The sequence below is a fragment of the Cyprinus carpio genome, chromosome B8 (genome assembly GCF_018340385.1).
Source record: "Cyprinus carpio isolate SPL01 chromosome B8, ASM1834038v1, whole genome shotgun sequence".
In the NCBI taxonomy this organism is placed as follows: domain Eukaryota; kingdom Metazoa; phylum Chordata; class Actinopteri; order Cypriniformes; family Cyprinidae; genus Cyprinus; species Cyprinus carpio.
The window spans coordinates 2,051,235-2,072,105 of record NC_056604.1 but is presented as its reverse complement, the minus strand read 5'-3'; the positions used below and the strand labels follow the sequence as shown (position 1 = coordinate 2,072,105).

General features: G+C 39.7%; 1 protein-coding gene across 1 annotated transcript; it reads left to right on the top strand.

The window, feature by feature from the left end:
• Positions 1-6,061: 6,061 nt before the first annotated feature.
• Positions 6,062-11,958, top strand: LOC109107080 (C-C motif chemokine 28-like). Its single transcript, XM_019120350.2, has 3 exons — positions 6,062-6,224; positions 11,518-11,638; positions 11,712-11,958. The coding sequence occupies exons 1-3, from the start codon at positions 6,113-6,115 to the stop codon at positions 11,803-11,805; spliced, it is 327 nt and encodes a 108-aa protein (XP_018975895.1). The 5' UTR covers positions 6,062-6,112; the 3' UTR covers positions 11,806-11,958.
• The last annotated feature ends 8,913 nt before the right edge of the window (positions 11,959-20,871 follow it).

Below are 20,871 nucleotides of genomic sequence, written 5' to 3'. Positions count from 1 at the left end.
GGCTGTCCGTTTACACGTTCTTTCAATTGTGACCAATATCCGATTCATGTGTTTACACTTGCTATAGCGTCTGAAACATCGCGCATGCGTTGTTGTCATTTACCGCCTCCACATGTGCTTCCTCGTGAGAATACTGTGACTTGTGCTGAGTCACAATGAGCAATTAAAAATATATATACCTGTATATATTGGGGGGAAATGAAATTCTCCATTAAAAGACCTTCAAAATGATTTATGATTTGTTGGTATCGGACAAAAAATTACTGAGTCACCCATTTGAAGTCGATATGTGAAGTCCTCCGTCTTTTCTTATTATTAATTACTATATTAATCATCACAATACAGCTATTTTTATTTTATCTTTGCTATTATAAATAAGAACAGATGCAAAAAAAAAAAAAAAAAACAGTAGAACAAACAGCCTAGAAAGAAACAAATAATGCATTACCTTTATCCTTTTATATATCTAAACTAAAGCATTCATATACGTAAAACAATCAAATGTAAAAATAACTTAAGTGTGTTCATTACAAATTAATAGATTATTAAAACTACAAAAGCAGTTCAATGAAGTGCAGCGAGTGATTCCCTCTTTTCTTTTATTGTTAGATTAACATTATGATAATGATACAGATGTCCTATAGGCTACTGTAATGCACGGATCTAATATAATGTTACACATCAGATGTTTTCCCCAACAGTTCCCTAAGCGTTCACTTAAGACAGAGCAGATGATGTTTGTGTGAACACTAATGTTATTCTCTATATGTGTGTATTTATCGGGATCGCGCGTCGTTATATGCACGCACTTCGGATGACAGTCAGCAAGCCGAGCGGAGAAAAAGTAATCCTCTCAGAAAAAGTACAAATACAGACAAGATTTTTTATTTAATTTTTTTTTTGTCTGCAGCTCAAAATAGCCCGTGCGAATTTACACTAATTTTGCCAAAACGGGTCACATATGACGTCTGCTGCCTTCAAAAATCGGCCAGATGAAGGCATCTCAGGAGACAGGAACTGAAACTAACATTGAATTCAGTGCCTTGATGCTTTCCTACCTTGGAATGCGTCCTCCGATGGCACCATTTTTCAGTTTTCGGATGCAGCCGTCGTTAAACCGCGGAGAAGTACCAAATTGTCGCAGTTTTAATGACGTAAAGAACGCAATGCCTCAGAAAATCTGTGGGGTATTCCAGAAAGCAGGTTATGTGACATACCCGGGTATGTTTAAGAGTAAGTAAGCGGATAACCTCAACTTTCGGTTCCAAAAACGGAGGTAACTTTCAGGGTATGTTAGTAGTCATAGCCACTCACTCTCTGAACTTAACCTATATATATATATATATATAGGCTATATATATATATATATATTATATATATATATATATTTGATATGTTAATAAGGAAGCGCTAATATAAGTAATAAATAAGGTAATATATTATTCTAATATGATTATTTCTTTTATTGGCATATATAAGAGTTATGTGTATAAATTATAAAACACTATGACAAGGTAATGTTTAACTTATATATATTTATTTTATTTATTACGTTATATTATCTCACACATGGAGTGGCATTTTCTATAATGTCTAAATTCTAAATCAAAATACATATCTGATATGACTTAATATATAATTAGCATAAAACAATCAATATAATTCACATTCTCAAGGATTAAAGATTAAATGGAAAAAAATAAAAAGGATTGCACAGCCATCAATTAGATGGCGATATGCACTAACCATGTAAACAACTAATGAATAAAAGAAGAAGAAAGAAACAGCTTAGCGCGCTTTTTCTTAGCGTCGGTTTCTATAGTGACTCGTCGATTCGTCGCTCTGTTGATACTGTCTTGAGTTTTAACCAGGAACATACTCTGAGTTGAATGAACTTACTCCCGGACGCGTTTTTGGAACCACATACCTCGAGTAAGCAAGGTTTGGGGTTAATCAACCGAGAGTTCAGGGTTTAGTTCACGGTAAGTTAACCCTGCTTTCTGGAATGCACACCTGATCTGTCTGTTTACATGACAGTCGCATTGGCACATGTCTGATTTATATCCTACGGTGGCCTGGTAGTGCACAACACAACGACAATAAAAAAAAAAAAGCAAACATAAGCGACATTAAGCCACAACACAACGGAAATGCTGTGTTGACAGTTAAACACCAATATTTCCTGGAGACGCCACTAGAAATTCTCAAAGGATTAATATGTGTAATCCATTTTTAAATGAACAACGTGTTTTTATTGAATGTTTTGATATCCCGATAATCTTAATGTATCATTCATGAATCGAGCAGAAAATAAATCAATAATATTTTCAATTTGGACAGTTTAGCTCTGCTCTTGTACACAATGGACTCTATGCACAGCCATTGCTCTTTCCGTAGAGCTTTCAAAATGACAAGAGGAGAAGATGATTTTTCATCTTACAAGAACTTCCCCGGATTACTGTAAATGAATTTCATCGCACGGAGAAGCATACTCGAATTCTGAGTATGGGTCACCATACTTGGCTGTATGTCACTTTCACTTTCACTTTGAAATATTACTGATCTCTTTACAGTCTATTGGCATGTTTGTAACATTATATAGAATATTAAATATTCTTCATAATTTATTTTAAATATAGTTTAATTTACAATGTAACAATTTAAAATGCAACTGAAAATAATTCAAAATGTATCTGAAATCAATTAAATATGTAACTCAATCTAATTATCTTCACAGATTGTTTTAAAGGACTCCCATCCATACACTGTAGCAGACAGCACACTATTCAGAACTGAGAGTCAGTGCAGTTCCTCCTGTACAGAGCGGCACAAACCTAGAACAATGGACAGTAAGAGAATTATCAAATTCTTTAATGTATGACATAATTAATAAACTTTGATTAATAATATTAACATGTCCCATTGGTGTGCCTAGAGAGTCAAGCCATGTCCTGTGAGTGGGATGGTGGTCCTGTTTTCAAGAGAGGAAACTCGCTGAGTGGTTAAGGTAGGAGTAGTGTCCAATATTGTTACATCATCTTTTCATATCTTGCTTTATTCATAATGTATAACATGCCTTTTTGATTAGCCCTAGCAGAAAAAAAGACAAAAACACAATCATACTGAATATGGTTCCATTCATAATGTATGCAACATGTAGTGACTGGTGGAAAATGTTTATTTTTTTTTTAATGGTCAATTTACACTATACCTTTGTTTTTTCATCTCAGGAGAATGTTTACAGTGATGTCACCAGGGATCTGCCTGACCTATCAGTCCTCCAAGTGGCAGAAGTGTATATATATATATATATATATATATATATATATTATATATATATATATAGTAACATTACACAATCACAGTTATTAGTATTTGTATTCTACATTATTACACTATTACACTGTATCAAAGTTTCTAAAATTTATGTGTGGATATTTACATGTTTACATTACACTGGTGAGCAAGAAACTGTATTAGAGTTATATATATTCACATTTACATAATATTTAATTTACATTTTATATTCTAGTCTGTACAAATAAAACCAAATGAATCCATCCCAAGTGTTTTGTGTAAGGCCAGATCTCTCTGTGGAAGAGCGACTGAAAGGCCAACAATAAAAAGAACTAACTCAACGAATGAATACACAGACACACACAAAAAAAATTTTAAATAACTATGATACACACACATAAAACATATGCATCTAAAAATGAAAATAAATGTAACATTTTCTTTCTCTGTCACAAACAATACAAAATCAGTATTTACCATTGCATTGCTTGTTATTGCAGCTTCTCTCCTCGTTGTAGCTGTCCTTGCTCTGAACACACGAACCATGTGGAATGCAGGTTCAGTAACTCTCCAAAAGGCCATTAAATGGTTCTACATCTCAAATCTAGACTGGATGAGACATGTTTTCAGAAAATACACACCAAACAATGTAAAAAGTTAGTTTGCCTACACTGAACCTGAAGGATACTTTAAAAATGTATAACATATTGACAAACAGGTAAAGAAAAAAAAAGAAGCTTATTCTCCCTCGTGTCATTCTAAACCGTTATGAATTTCTTCTGTGGGGTCTATCTAAATAGCTGACTGACAGTAACATTATTTACAACATTTCTGTATGCCAATGAAGAAAGCAGGCCATATGGGTTTACAACGACATAATTGGGGAGTATATGATGACAGCTTTATTTTTATTTTTGGGTGAATCATCTATTAATGTCGTTGTGTTGTGAGCCTATCTTTGCTTTTTTAATGTCGTTGAGTTGTGCACTACTGGTCCACCGTAATATCCGATTTATTTCCACATATGAATGAGGCCTGAAACCAATCTTGAAAAATCCGAATGCATGCGTTTTTTTCCCCGTTTACACTGTCATAGAACAGATCCGATCTGTGTCACATATGAGCAAAAAAATCGGAATTGGGTCACACTTTACTGGCAGTGTAAACGAGAACCACTGCTTTAACCCAGAGTGTGTGAGCAGAGTGGAGCGGCAACAAGTTCTCCTCCGCGCTCCGCTCCGCGCGCACTGATACCAGAAACACCGCTCCACCTTGCGGCTGAAGTATTTCAGTAGGCTATATTTGAAATGGTATGTTCATAACGTAGCCTATCTTAACATAAAAAGTAAATAAATAAAATAACAGGAGAGTTTGAAAGTGCCTTAAGCTATTGTGTGCAAACTTTTTTTCCTACCACATGCCAAACTAATAACATGGTTGTCAGCGTTAAAAGGTATAATTGCTGCTTTCTGCTGTGCAAATTTCGTTTGTGATGAAAATAACAGTTTACATTTTCGTCAGTTATTTTATCTACAGATCGATGCATTTCTTACAGATTTCTTCTCATTCAGAACCAGATACAGATGAAGTGTAAGATTACATTTGTTTGAATGCATTATTGCGAAAGCGATTGGGTGTGAATGTGCTGTACCTGTTTAAATCATGATTTAACCCGAAAATATTCAGTAAAGGAACAAACTCCTTGAGAACTAGCCTGTAACTTCATTATAACCTTCTGATCTGAGAGATCCATCTGTATCAAGCTATAGCTAAATATCTTTAACATATGAATTCTTGCTAAATATGCAGTTATATTACGGGCTGTTGGCATGAATTGTACTCGTGGCTCAGCTCACTTACACCGACAAAAAAACACGACGCTCCGCTCCGCTCCGCTCCGCTCACATACTCTGATTTAATCACTGTAAAACCTGGAAACCGATGGCATTCAGATGATTTACCACAGATTACAGAAAACCAGAGGAAGGAGTTGCATACAAAACAAAAGGAAAGTGACAGAAGTACATGAAAGACTTAAAGCCAAACACGTGCCACATGTTTCATTTTGACAAGATATTAAAACAACAATAATGAAAATAATGATGATGATGATATAAATAATACAAATAAAAATATGATAAATGTTACTACAGACCAAAAAAAAAATAAAAATAATAATATATATATATATTAAATGTAATGTATATATATATATATACATTTTTAAAATATAATATTTTTAATATTACCAAATATTATATTATATTATATTATATTATATTATATTATATTATATTATATTATAGTTCTTGTATATTAATTTAAAATGGTTGGAATAGTGGACACAATCTTTACTCAAAAACTGCACGTAAACCCCAATTAATTCACCAATTAATGTTTTAATTCTTAATAGTTAACGTTTTTCAAAAGTCTTTGTTAATATATATAAGTAAAAAAAAAAAACACAATTGCAAGATGTAAACTCAGAAACTCAATTAAACCATATATAATATATCAGTTCATTGATCCCTTTATGAGACTGATTTTTTTTGCACTGAATATTATTTTAATATTCTAATAAGTGGGATCTCTAGTTAGGTCAAGGATGAAACTCCTGTAACAATATCAAGAAAAAGAAAGTAAAACAGACAAGCTTATGCGCGGCTCCAGGTGTCTGCTGCGACTCTGGTGAGCAAAACATACCATAAAGAACAGCACAAATCAACACACACCTGACATTCACCTGGATGTTTTTTTTGGTGTGATTGCTGATGAGTCCGGGCAGGCAGGGCGGTGAGGGCGGAACGGGCTTTAAATGAGCTCTTCTCTATTCATTCACACTCAATGCTGTTCAACCATGGAGCTCAAAACAACGTCTGTGCTGCTGCTCATCTGCGTCACCATCATCATCCTCACCAGCACTGAAGGTCAGAATCAGCTAAATCTCACGTTTACCACTTTATGTTGTTGATGCAAATTGCAAAATTTAATATTGACTTTTATTAAATGTTTAGGTTAGTGCAATTTTGGGTTATGCATTTGCTGCTTTTACCCAAAGTCAGTCGCATTTATTTTTATAATGCTTCATACGATACAGATTTTGTTCTTCAGTAGCTCTAAAAAAACAAGTATTGTTATTTGGATCAATTCGGTTCAGTGTCGATTACATTAATACAATGTGCACATTTGGATTAAAGCTTGTGACCAGTGCTTAATTTGTAAATATATAATTGCTGGATCCAAAAATTTAAATTAGCAATTAAAAGGCGCTGTGACCAACGCTGAAGTTTTCCCGGAACATTCCATGACGTCACTAAACGGTGATGCCACAATTATAACAGAACAACGTTCCCAAGTTTCTGCATTAATCTAACTAAGCAGAGCTTCAAACCCTGGGCCAAAAATGGGTAGTTTTTTCTTAAAAGTAAAATTCAATCATATAGGTAAAAATATGCGAAAAATATCTGACTTAAGTAACAGTTTTAATTAAACTTTATTTTACAAAATCACAAATGTTCTGTTGTTATTTTGAGTGTGCAAAAATAAAAGTAAACACTTTGTGCTTTCAAATTATGTCTTACTCACATCTGTATGACCAAAAATGATGTATTTTATGTTTCAGCTGTTCGATCACACACACACACACACACACACACACACACACACACACACACACACACACACACACACACACACACACACACACACACACACCACATATTCGCAACTCAAACTTGACATCGCTGTCTGTTCATTATCAAAATACAATACAGTCAACCAAAAATATAAGGTTGTTTTAAATAGTCCATGATATAACTGGTTCACTTTGTCTATTTGTCTATATATGAAAGTACAAAACCTCTACATTATAAATAATAGTTTCATTAAAATATTTTTGGATTTGTGCCAATGAGAGGTACATGAGCCCAATTAATGCCTGGTACTGCAATGCATACCAGCTTTTCGCTTTGGAGCCGAGCGACAACATCATTCTGCTCCATCCAGTATCTTCCAGTGAGCTACGAGTTCATCACGCTCTTGGAAGATTCTGGTGTTGTCGGTACAGTGCTTCAGCGGTGGTCATTCTGTGTCGAGCGGGTGGCGCACTTCAGGCTGCACTACCCCCCTGTTGTGCTGCAAGCGGCCAATTCCCCTGTGCACCTCAGCACTGCAAAGAGCATTTGACTACAATAGCCTATTTCTCTAAAAGAACTTCACGGGTGCGTCTTTATAAAGACGATGGATAGTCTTTATAAGGATGCCATTTCACCCGTGCGTTTCTGGATGTGGTTGTTAACTGGCTCCGGTTGATGGTCACGATCATTGCTTCTCGTGTCTGGGCATTAAACACGCTGAGGTGGCTTTCGTGGATGACTCATGTTCCCACTGCGGGAAGATGACCATCTCGGAACTGTGGACCAGGCTTCGCTACCTCCAGAGGGGCAGATTTCCGTTGCCTCTGCCGTGATTTAAGGCTCGTCCTGGCGGCTGCCAGACAAGAAATACTTTCGGCAGTAGCACGGGAGGTCTGAGGGTTACAGTGGTGGCAAAACCCTCAGGGAACCAACCCTCAGGGGCCCACCACTCCTCCAGCACCTCTGATCCAGTTGGGCAGCCCATGGAACACGCTGGGCCCTCTTCAAAGAGCGTACCAGCGGTGCCCCTCTCGATGACCGGATGTCGATCACTGCATCGAAGGGAAAGCTGTCTGAGGAAGATTCGGATGTGCTGCCACCCTCTGGGACGGTGGCAATGCCTGAATCAGATCCAGAGATGGCAGCTATGCTTTCCCCAGGCCGCCGAGAAGGTAGGGCTTGAGCGGAAAACCTCCACAGTGTCTCAAACCTTCCAAGCTGGACGACTGTTTTTTTCGGGGTGCCCGCACTGGTTCTCAGCGCCCTGCCCCAGTGCCTTTCTTCCCGGAAGTGCATGAGGAGCTCACCAAAGTCTTGGACAGCACCTTTTACTGCCAGAAACCGGCCTGCTGGGTCCTCCTCCCTCAACACCCTTGATGGTGGTGCAGCAATGGGATTGGCAAATCCCCCGGTGGAGTGGTTGGTAGTGATGCATTTGTGTCCTAAGTCCGCCTCCTCCTGGCGGGGAGACCCGTCGCTCCCTTTCCGGGCCTGTAGGCATTCGTCTGGTCTAACCGGCAGTGCCTATACAGCTTGAGGGGAAGCTGCTTCCACCTTACACACTATGGCATTACCGCAGGTGCACCAGGCCAAGGCACTGAAGGACCTGCACGAGGGTGGTCATGATCTGAAAGAACTCGGAACCGCCACTGACCTTGTGCTCTGAGCAATGAAGGTCACCGCGAGTTCTCTGGGTCATGCGATGTCCATGCTTGTGGTCCCAGAATGCCATCTCTGGCTGTGTCTGGCTGACATGAGGGACACTGACAAGGTATGGTCCCTGTGTCCCAGACCAGCCTCTTTGGCGATGCGGTCGAGGGCTTTGGCCAGCAGTTCTCGGCTGCACAGAAGCGACATCCGACATCCTGCTCCGGCGGGCAACTGCTGCCTCCACCCGTCCGCTGGCCACTGCGCCCCAGTCTGCTCATCGCCGAGGGCGGCCCCCTGTGTCTGCTCCCGCGCAGCATCAGCAGCAGCCTCCAGCCAAGCAGTATCGTGGAGCCGGGCGTAAGCAGGCCGCCCCGCCTGTCCAGGCCCCAGTCAAACCTGGCGGCAGGCAGAAGAGCAAGCAGCCCTGAGACAGGTGACCCAGAGATGGAGGGATCTGCTCTTCAGGAGATTGTGAAGGCACCACTCCTTTTTTTGCCTTGTGACAAAAGAGCAGTTTTCACTATCTCTGGTTCCCAGGAGGGCACGGAGAGTTGCGGACGGAATAAAACCGGACCTCACTCATCCTCCTTCTTCGCCAGCCGGCAGCAGTCCCTGTCTCCCCGTGTTTTCACGAAAGTCGCAGAGCTGGATCTTGTTCCCCTAATAGAGCAGGTGTTCGCATCCTCAACTATCTAGATGATTGGCTTATACTAGCACAGTCTCGGGATCAGTTGTGCGAGGACAGGGACCTGGTGCTCCAGCACCTCAGCCTGTTGGGTCTTCAGGTCAACTGGGAAAAGAGCAAACTCTTCCTCATGCAGAGGATCTCTTTTCTTGGTATGGAGTTGGATTTGGTCGAACAGACAGCACGCCTCACAGAGGAACATGCACAGTCAGTGTTGACTTGATTCATTCAAGGGGAGGATGGCGGCCCCACAGAAACTATTTCAGAGGCTTCTCTGGGGAATATGGCAGCTGCAGCGGCACTTACATTGCTAGGGCTATTGCATATGAGACCGATTCAGCAGTGGCTTCACGGCCAAGTCCCGAGGTGGGTGTGAAAGCACAGCACTCACAGGGGCCAAGTTACACCGGCCTGTCACTAAACCTTCACCCCGTGGTCAGACCTTATGTTTCTTTGGGCAGGAGTGCCCCTGGAACAGGTCTCTGGTCTACACAGATGCCTCCACCATCGGCTGGGGGGCCACATACAATGAGCATGCAGTGTCGGGGGTATGGACAGGCTCCCATCTGCACTGGCATATCAATTGCCTAGAATTGTTAGCGGTACACCTTGCCTTGAACCATCTTAAAGGGCGCTTACGAGGCAAGCACCTGCTGGTCCGAACGGACGCTACAGTGACCGTTGCATACATCAACCGGCAAGGTGGTCTGCGCTCCCGTCGCATGTATCAACTTGTCCACCACCTCCTTCTTTGGAGTTGGAAGGTTCTGAGGTCGCTTCGTGCCATTCACATTCCAGGTCTGCTCAACCGTTCAGCCAACAAGCTGTCTCGAGCTATGCTCCTGGGAGAGTGGCAACTCCATCCCTGTACGATCCAGCTGATTTGGAGATGTTTCGGAGCTGCTCAGGTAGACCTGTTTGCCTCTCCAGAGACCTCTCACTGCCAGTTGTTCTACGCACTGGCACACAGTTGGCCGCGGGGTCTGCGCAAGTATGCATTTCCCCCAGTGAGCTTTCTCGCACAGACACTGTGCGAGGTCAGGGAGGACGAGGAGCAGGTCTTGCTTGTGGCGCCGTATTGGCCCACTTGGACCTGGTTCCCCAAACTGGTGCTCCTCGCGCCCTATGGCACCTGTATCCAGACCTCTGGAAACTTCATGTCTGGTCCCTGGACGGGACGGGAAGGTTCTAGGTAATCTTCCCCAAGAGGTAGTGGACACCATCACTTCGGCAAGAGCACCATCTACGAGACACGCTTATGCCTTGAAGTGGAATCTGTTTGTCGAGTGGTGTTCTTCTCGTTGAGAAGACCCCCGGAGATGCCCGATCAGGGTCGTGCTTTCCTTTTTGCAGCAAGGGCTGGGGCGAAGGCTGTCTCCCTCCACCCTCAAAGTCCAGGTACCATGACCCCATAGAAGGGAAGTCGGTGGGTAAGAATGACCTGGTCATCAGATTCCTTAGAGGGGTCAGGAGGTTGAATCCCTTCCCGCCCCCCACCTCCATACCCTCTTGGGGCCCTGTCTCTAGTGCTTAAATCACTACAGCAGGGCCCATTTTGAGCCTTTGCACTCAGTCGAGCTAAAGTGTTTTTGTCATTGAAAACTCTGCTCGTGCTTGCATTGTCCTCCATTAAGAGGACCCGCACACATTTTTGGTTGACGTTTTGTGCCTAGAGATTGGGCCGGCTGACTCCCAAGTAATCCTGAGGCCCCGGCCTGTCTAAGGTTCCTACTACTCCCTTCAGGGATCAGGTGGTGAACCTGCAAGTGCTGCCCCCGGAGGAGCTAGCTTTGCTCTGGTCCCGTCTGAGCCCTGAGATGCTACGTATACCGGACACAAAGCTTAAGGACCTGATACCATACCATAAACTGCTACGGAGGCCGGCAGAAGGGGAATGCATGAACTCAATTCAGTCATTTTTAAAAAGCATAATGAGAGATTTAGTAGCATACAAGCAATTTTTAAAAAGGCCGGTCATTTTTTACCAGAAATGGCAGATTAGCACATAGTAAAGCTCATGCATTCCCTGGGATTAGAACCCTTGCTACAGCAGTATGGTAAAGTCATGTGTTTGATTGCCAGAGACCCACATACCTATAAAGCAGCTTGAATAGATGGTGAGTCAATGTGGACAGCAGAGAAATGAAAACTTGTCTGTCTCTGTCCTTCTTTCCATCCTACAGGAAGTGTTTGCTTTTGTTAGGAGAAGATTTAACTTTCATTCAATGGCAAATGTTGCTTTTGTTCCAGTGGATGCCATTCCCAGTTGTTGTCTGAGAGTTTCAAAGTACATCCGTCGGGAAGACCTCCATTCGGTCTCCAAATATGAGATCCAGCATAAATCTGGTGTCTGTGAAATAGATGCAGTGGTGTGAGTGTTTAAACACAAAACATACACAAATCAGTCCTGTGCTCCTGCATTAACTGTGTTTACTGCTCTACAGATTACACATCAGAAAGAAACTGATCTGTGCTGATCTCAGAGTCTTGCCGCGCTTGAAGAGACTCAAGAAGAATCACAAACCCAAACGGGCTTAAGCGAAGAATAAACATCATCATCTGTCTTATAATGCATGAATCTATCAGCAGTTTCAGTACTTGTTTGATTGCATGTTTTAAAAGTCCTTTTTAAAAAATTTTTTACCACAATATACTGTATATATTCTTTGTATGCTCTGCTTTTTAATACAATAAAACGCCTTTTTTTCTTAGTTTTGGCTCTATGTTGGTTTATTTTCCACATGAACCCAAACAAATAAAATGTATGATGTAAAAGAACTAATATGAGTTAGCAAATGCTTTAATATATATATATATATATATATATATATCTATATATATATATATATATATATAATTTTCATATATATATATGATTTTATCTTTTGAGTAGAGCATTAGACGTTTTATAGACGTTATATTCTGAACACTTTTCAGATACTATATTCAAGTCTTATTTTTACAAACTAGTCTGCTTTGGCCAGAGATATAGAGCGAGGCACCTGATCACGTCTCACTGAATTAATTAAGTAATTAATTCAATAGTTTCAACTCTTGGTCATCAGAACAGGGTGTTCACACGCGCACCACCGCTTTACATTTAAAAAAAACAAACGTTTTTCACCGGTTCTGTCGGGGGCGAAACGCTAATAAGTCCAATGAATACAGCTGCGAAGCACCTTCTTCATTTATTAAACTATTCCCTGTAATGGAGAAACTGAGCCTTTTCATGAGCTGACCTGCAAGCATATCTGCAGAACGGAAAAAAACAAATTAACTATTATGCCTACTACTTCCATTTAACACATTTATTAAAATCCTATTTTTATGGCCCTATATTTGTTTTGTTTCACACTTTGCGATAGCATACTGAGTGGAAGAGAGCTGTGCTGTATGAAACTGCCGGGTACAAAAGCTATGAGACTACCTTGTGAAAGATTTTCTTTTCATTTTTCTAAAGTAATTTTTGTAATGAAATTCATGCATTAAATGAGTATTATTAAAAGGGTAATTCACTCGAAATTGGAAAAAATTCATTCACTGATTTACTCAGAGAGTTTGGAAACGACTATGAGGTATGAGATGATGTAACCAAGATGTGTACTTTTTGCGCGTCAACCATCCCTGCCCGTGAGTAATTTATGGCCGAAAGATGAAAGTAAGAACTGAAAAACGAATACGAAGTGTGTCTCGAGTTTGTAATGACAGTGTCTGCACCCACCAAGAGTCACCTATGATCGAAAAGTAGTCATCTAGTTTTTCTTTTCTCAATAATTAAAGTATACTGATTAAACCGTACGTCTTGTATTTTTTTCTTCGTGTTTATGCATTCATTTTATGTTTGCTTGTTGTCTATGCTGTCTTATACATGCTTTAAACTGTACGGACATTGCTTTATATCTGCCTTATATAGTACTTTTGAGTCTTGCTAGCCTTCGTATATTGTGAATGCAACTAAATAATAATAATAAAAAAAAAACACTTATTCTATTGCTAGTTGGTAAAACATAGTTCTTAAGAACATATACATAGCCTATGGACCCAGAATTTTCACAAACATTTTCAATTACTTTTTTATCCCTTTGGTGCGACTTCATTTACCACGCTTGTTGGTGTTGCGCTTGTTCCGAATCGCGCAATGAACTCGTCCCCTGACCCTATGCTATATAGTGCAACATACATGCCTGCGCTTATGTTAAGCTGCAGGAGTTCATAGCGTTGATTTCTCGGAACATGTGGGCGCTCTCTAGTGGACCGGCCATTCAGACCGACCCTAATACAGACAAACACTGTAGCACAGGTATATTTTGTAGCACAATAACCACAATACATTGTATGGGTCAAAATTATACATTTCATCTTTTATGCCCATAAAATCATTATGTATTAAGTAAAGCATCATGTCACATGAAGAGTATTTGTATATTTCCTACCGTAAATATATCAAAACTTAATTTTGATTAGTAATATGCATGATGTTTAGGAGTTCTTCCTGTCTGTGCTCGGACCAACCAGCTAATATTGACACTTTTTTTGCTCCCTCAGATTCCAGATTTTCAAATAGTTTTTTTTTGTTGTATCTCAGACAAATATTGTCCTCCTTACAAAACCACACATCAATGCGAGAGATTATTTATTCAGCTTCCAGATGACGTATTACTCATTCTTCATGTCAAAGTTGTTCCTTTTCCAGGACATAAATATAATCCTATATAAATATGATCGTAAAAAGATGCTGTAAGTATCACATGCTTATCTTTCAGTCCAACTTATAACACAGAAAAGACAGACTGAAACAAGTTAATTAAATAAATTAATTATACAGTGCTTTTCATAAAACATGAAAACAGCTTTACTGATGTGCATACTGCTTATAAGAAACTACTTTAATGCCTGAAAGCCCGCCATCCCTGAGTCATGATTAACACAATTACTGTAACCTTAGTTACTAGTTTGCACACCAGTTTCACCTTGTTTCAGGTTTCTCCTGTCTTTCTGGACACAGTTTCATCTCTTAACATCTTTTAATATCTCATCTGAAACCTCCCCATGAAATCCTGTTTTCTCACTGCCTTGTGACTCTTTCATTGTATCTGTTATTTGTTTCCCATGTTTTACTCTTTCTGTGATGCATTTATACAAAGCCTCCATAGGTAAGGACCCAGTTCATTAAACGGAGGCAGAAGCAGTTGACTGGCTAAGTATTAATTACAATTATTTTTAATAAATAGAGTAATAGCAAGTGGATATATGTAAAACAGAACAGGTATTATTTGGACACACATTCAAAAGGCTGACCAATCAGAGACCATTTACCGCGCCACCAAGCCCCGCTTACCCGAGGCCCCCGCCCCTTCATCACTCATGTTAGTTGTTAGTTCAGTTCCGCCTGTCGTTATATTAATTATTACATGACTTTTTGATTATGTAACTCATACAAGCGGTCTCTGTTTTGTTGATTCTGGTTTCGAACACCATTACTACAGGTATGGTAGTCTCCAGACGGGCACAAAGAAGAGGACAAGCTCTGAAGCATTGAAGGATGTTCAGGACTGGAAGAAACCGAAACAAAAATGCCGTTTAAACGTCAGACTCATGAAGTTTAGTTTCCGCCGATGTTTTTACGCGCTTTTGCCTCGTTCTGTTTATCATCCGTGGTCAATAAAAGTATTCTAACTGAGTACATAGTGAGCTGTCGAATAGTTCCGGCTGTTCATATCGACTCAAAAAAAAAGCAACCATATGCTTAATTACAATTCTAATGTGTGTTTAATTTAATAGAGTGTACCTCTCGTTCATGTTCACTCAGGTGACCAAGGCAAGGTGAGTAGTTTTTTAACGCATGTTTTTAATAATCCTATGCCCCAATCTACGAAGAATCTCACTGATATTATTGTGTTTATTCACAGATGACACCATCATCATTCTATATGTTGCCAAAATGAGCAAAACCATCCATTTTCAGGACTTTGACAAAGAAATATTCCTGAGAAAGGTGATTAATAATGATATTATGTGCATTTTTTTTTTTTTAAATCCGCGTTGTCATGCCTTGTGTTATTTTCCTCGATCCCTGTAGATGATATTTCCTTTACCATTTGCTGTATATGACGGAACCACGTGACCGGATCTGGGCCGGAACTAAGAAACTCAGGTAAATAAATACAAACACAAGAGCTTTTGCATAAAGAACGAAACTCATATGAACTTTGTGTTTTGTTGTTTTTCAGCTTACCCATGTATTCACTGTGCTCAGAAAATTCACCATTTTAATCCCACAATGATCCTTAAGATTCAGGATACTGAGGGTATATATATTCTTTTAGTGAATTTTTTTTTTTATAAGTCTTAAAGCTACAATGTATCCTTTTCGTTCGAATAATATTTAAATAATGAGCAAGTAGACCATAACCCCGCCCCCTTCCCTTAAATCCTTAAACTCCCCCCAAGCAAAGCATATCATTGTTGGTATTCAGAAGCAGGAAAATACACTTATAACTTATATAGTATTATTCATTATTTATTTTTTATTCGCAGTATTATTAGCGGAGGGCTTGATTTAATTTCAAAAATATATAAAAAACATTTTTCAAAAATATACAAAAAGTGGCCTAAAAATATGTTGGTTGCCGAAAATTATATTTTTAAAGCATTTTTTTTCATCATTTGAACATTTTAATAATTTGGAAATACATTAATATATATATATGGTGTGTGTGTATATTTATGGATAGGGAGATTATACAAAATATCTTCATGGAACATAGTCTCTTTTACTTAATATCCTAATGATTTTTTGTCATAAAGAGAGAAATCCTATAATTGTGACTCATACAATATATTGTTTGTACTATTGCTACAAAATATACCTGTGCTACTGACGACTCTGACCTTCTGCTGCTGACAGGGGGTCACACACACACACATATGCCAGCTGGTGTGTGTGTGTGTGGCAGTGGTTTGTCGCAGGGCATATATTTCATAATTCATCTGTACGTTGTGTCATATCCATAAATAAAGCACGGGTCAGGCTGCTGCTGGAAATAAAGTGTGGGAAGCTCAGGCTTAAAGTCACAACAAATGAAGCACTCAAACGGAAAGATGTTTACAATTTGAAAGCACACCAGTATGCTGTAATAAAACACGAAACAACATATGTCTGCACAGCATTTCGCTAGCCCTCATAACTGGCAATCTCTGAAACATTTCATTCTTTTGGTCGTCCCTGCTTACTAAACAGCCCTACAGCCGTTATACTGATATGAATATCATCAGTCATTATCTGAAGTGTCGGATCAGGTCTTACCTGCTCAGAAAGATGGTTTTCAGATATCCGTCTTTGTTTTGGTTCTTAGTGTCGTCGAACTCAGCTGTTCCTCGCAGGCCCCAAGCGTGTAGTTTTACATTTTACTACTAGCAGACCGTCTAAGTGCGGCATAATAGAGTGTGTGATGTTTCTATCCTTCAGCGAAAAGCCCTTCGCTCCGCCGCCCCTGCGTTGTGCCAGTAGTTTTGGCTATAGATTGTGGCCGACGGGCGCTTGGTGGCAACCAAGCCAGCTACATGAGCCAGATCACTCATAATAATAAATATATACACAGACACAGGTGTGTTATTAACTCTCTTGACCCGACCGCTTCAGCTCGGAACCTGTCCTTCAAAAATGCAGAAGATACACGTTCATGTTCTGCTAAACGACGTATTCACAGCCCGCCAGTGGAGTTTACCCCAAGAAGAACTGGGGATGGAGGTACTGACAGACGCGTCGAGTTCTCGGCTGACGGATGTGACTTATGAACTCATGCCCTTCTCGCTCGTTGTTTCAGGTCCTTGGTAAATACGGGGTTTTGTTTATAACGACTTTTATCATTCATTATCCCAACCGGCCTGGCGCTGAGTGCGCTTACACTGGAGAGCTACAGAAGGTAGAGCGAGACATCAAGAACGAAGAAAATGAACTGTGAAATGAGAGAATTTCAACAGTTATAATATTTTCTTATTTTCAGGCCCTCTCACATCATGAAGGCATAGCGCCATTCTGTTACGTTCATATTTCATTGTGATTGTCCTTGTAGTCATGGTGGTGAGATCTAATCATGTCTTATTTTAGTATCTTTTATTATTAATATAGATGGGTTTTTAAATCCAGTATTATCTTTTAGCCGTTTATTTTGATGTATTCGCATCATCTCTACTGCCCAGCTTCTAAACACGGCCTAACTACAACAGATCGTTGGCGGCAAAAGTTAAAGTATCTAAAATTATTATTTATTGTACTATAATAATAATATTTAGTATATAAAGATGTTTCTGAATGGACCCGTAAAGTCTTTATGTTCTACAAACGAAGGCCTTAAATATGCACTGCAAAAAAATGCAATCTCCTCCTCAAGTATTCTCGTCTTATGAGTCTCCAGCAACAAATTATCTCAACATCCTGCAAATGCCAGCAACATTTACTTATGAGAATGCCCAAATCTAAAATCTAGAGTATTGAAGTTCATTATATTTGGCACGTGAGGAATAAACACTGAGATTATCATTTTGAATTAAGTGATTCTCTCAGACTCCGACTGCGCTCCACGAGTATTTGTTCTTGTTTAATCATAAATCAATTTATTTCTGACATTCTCAGAAAACTAGCACTCATATCTTAGTCCATTTTGATTTCTCCAGTGTATGTTTTAATTTAAGCTATTAAAACACTACAAAATTTCCAAAAACACCCCCAAAACAAAATAAAAAAAAAAAAAAACACTTTAGCTACAAAATATAAAATACCAAAAAAATAAAGCTGAAACTATATCAATAAACTCAAAAAAAGAAAAACAAAAAAAAGTACAACCAAAAAAAAAAGCTAAATATTGTAATTTAAGGATCCTGCAGACATCACTAGAAAACGACAAAAATAGAGCGAAAAACATTTTTGCGAGAGTGATCTAAGTCTTTTTTTTGTAAAATGACATTAAAAAAGCAATACGAGGTTATAAGAGATGTTTACAACTTAAGCCTTACATGGTACAAGACATCATGACATTTAGAGACCATATCGATGTATCCATTTGCCATTTTCTGCCTACTTGCTCTTCTTCCTGCCGTCTAAAACTGCCAGAAACCCTGTATATATATTATATTAGTCTATACATACTCCATCATAAAATAACAGTGTATTAACCGTTATGAATATTTAGCATTTGTTCGTGTTTGGCGTTTTCTCTCAGAATGTGCACAGTGATGTATATTGGCCATGTCATCGGCGGGAGAACTATATCTTCTCATGGACAAACTCATAGGCCTGAATATTATGGTTAGACGCAAACTTGCTCTAATGCTTTGTTTTAAATTAGAAAATTTCCCCGCCGGTTCTATGCGTGCCGTACGCTCATGTTTCAGCATCCGGCGGCCCTCTGATTTACTTCTACATCACGTTTCACAGCAGCTGTTCTCTTCAGAATCCAGCGTCTACAACCGCGCGGCCAGCCGGAAACGCCGGGAAGACAACCTCGCAGCCCGCACATCACAGAGAAGAGAGTGACGCTCAGCCAGTTTAAAATAATAAACCCAAATGCATCAACCAGGAAGAATCAGTCATTTCAATGAAGCCTGTAAGTGCTAACAATAATGAGGAAAAGCCCGGAATCCATTACACATTTGCCGCCACAAGTCCTTGAGGACAGAGAACAACATTCCAGAAAAAAACGCTTCGTTAATTCTGCCTGCTCGTGCACGGATTTCGAAGGATTTCGAGGGGAGGCCGGCGTATGGAGCGGGAGGATATATATATTTCAGATATAAAATGAATTCAATGACAAACATTTCCAGTTTCCAGACGAATCTATGAAATATCGTAATCCGACACGAACCAGGCGGGAAATCACGCACATGAAACAGACAAATGTGAGTGTTAAGGATGAGACACCGAGTGCTTTCTGAGATCCAGAATCTCATTGTGATCTTTCGCGAACGTACAGTCGTGATGTAATATCGTAAGTGCTTTTTTCGGTTTAGAAGCGTGTACCAATGCTGGCATCTTAAAGCCTGGTTAGTGTTTCGACGTTATTGCGATAGCACTGAGATCCGCCGTGGCTTTAAATAGAGAATAAATACATGATTACACATTGACCAATGTGATGCACGACGAAGCCAACCGACTAATGTATAAAAGCCTTGCCATCTGCTAACCCGGTCCAGTAAGTCTTCATCTTTAGCAGGTCGGTCACCGCACCCTGTTTCAAACACACTCTCTCTCACACACACACACACACACCCAAATCACGTCTCACACACTCAAACCCCAGAGAATCAAACACTCTTTCCAACAAAAGTGCACGACGAAACAAACACGAGACGTCTCATCATACTACTTAACAATGCTGAGGCAAAACGACAACATTCTTCATATAATGATAATCACTACCAATCATAGCAGACCCTAAAGGATACAACAGGAAGCAAATAAGCGAGCTTGTAATAGACTTATTAAGACGGGCTCGCGAGGGTCTCAGAGGCGAGGGGAGTAAGTCGCCCCTCATGCGGAGAGATTGTTTGGCCAGTCGATGAGCGCTAGTGCGCAGTGAAGACGCTCGCGCCTGCTCTTGAAGACGACCTGCCGCGCCCGCTACTGTCTCTTAGTCCTGCCTCCTCTTTCTTCACAACTTCGTGGATGGGAGCGAAGTCCGAGGGTCCTGCCATGCTCCTGCGTCCTCTATAGTGGGTCTCCTCAGAGTCTTTGCGTTAGTCGCGACGGGGCGTCCGCCTATCCTCATATCTGCCAGTATCTGACCAACACACACAAACACTGTCACTCTCGAACGGACCTTCACTTCATTACTGACAAAACTAAATCATCAAATAAACATATCCCCTTTTTTTTTTTTTGGTGAAAGCCGCTGGTTTACAGTGCAGTTTATAACAGCTGAGGGCCGTTGCTTAGTAAAAAGCCCCTTTAACTGTTATAAATTCACTGCTAAACACGGCGGGGACTTCAAGGGGCAAGGATTATTGCTTTTATTAAACTGGTTGTTCCACTTCTACCTAGTAAGGTTTCCACAAATAAAAAACAGAGCAAATAAAGTGTAATGCACATATTATAACAACCAGTATTCTTCCACCAACAACCTGTAGTTCCTCAGAAGAAACAGCTTGTGGTTGCTAACAAAAGTGCGTTGCCCGAGCAACACACAAACAGTAAACAAAGGTGTTTGCCTTTTTCCTACCTTTGTAGACTCATTTAACAACAACTTCAAACGCTAGCTCAACCAATCCGACTCAAGACCGGGAACTATCTGTTTTATAATGCATGAATGAAGTAGACTCGATCAATCACGAATCCAAATAAATATTAAGTTTTACTATGTGTGTGTCGTGTACGTTTAGTATTATTATGTATATATAAATACACAGAAATTTACACAGAATTTAAGAAAACATGATTATATTATAATATATATACTATATTAGATATATATATATATATATTATAGACTATATATTATACTATATCTATATAGATATAGACTACCCACAACACACACACATTTCACATTTTTCTTATTTAGCAGCTAATTAGGTATGCTTAAATATTTAAAGAGGCAAAAACAAAAA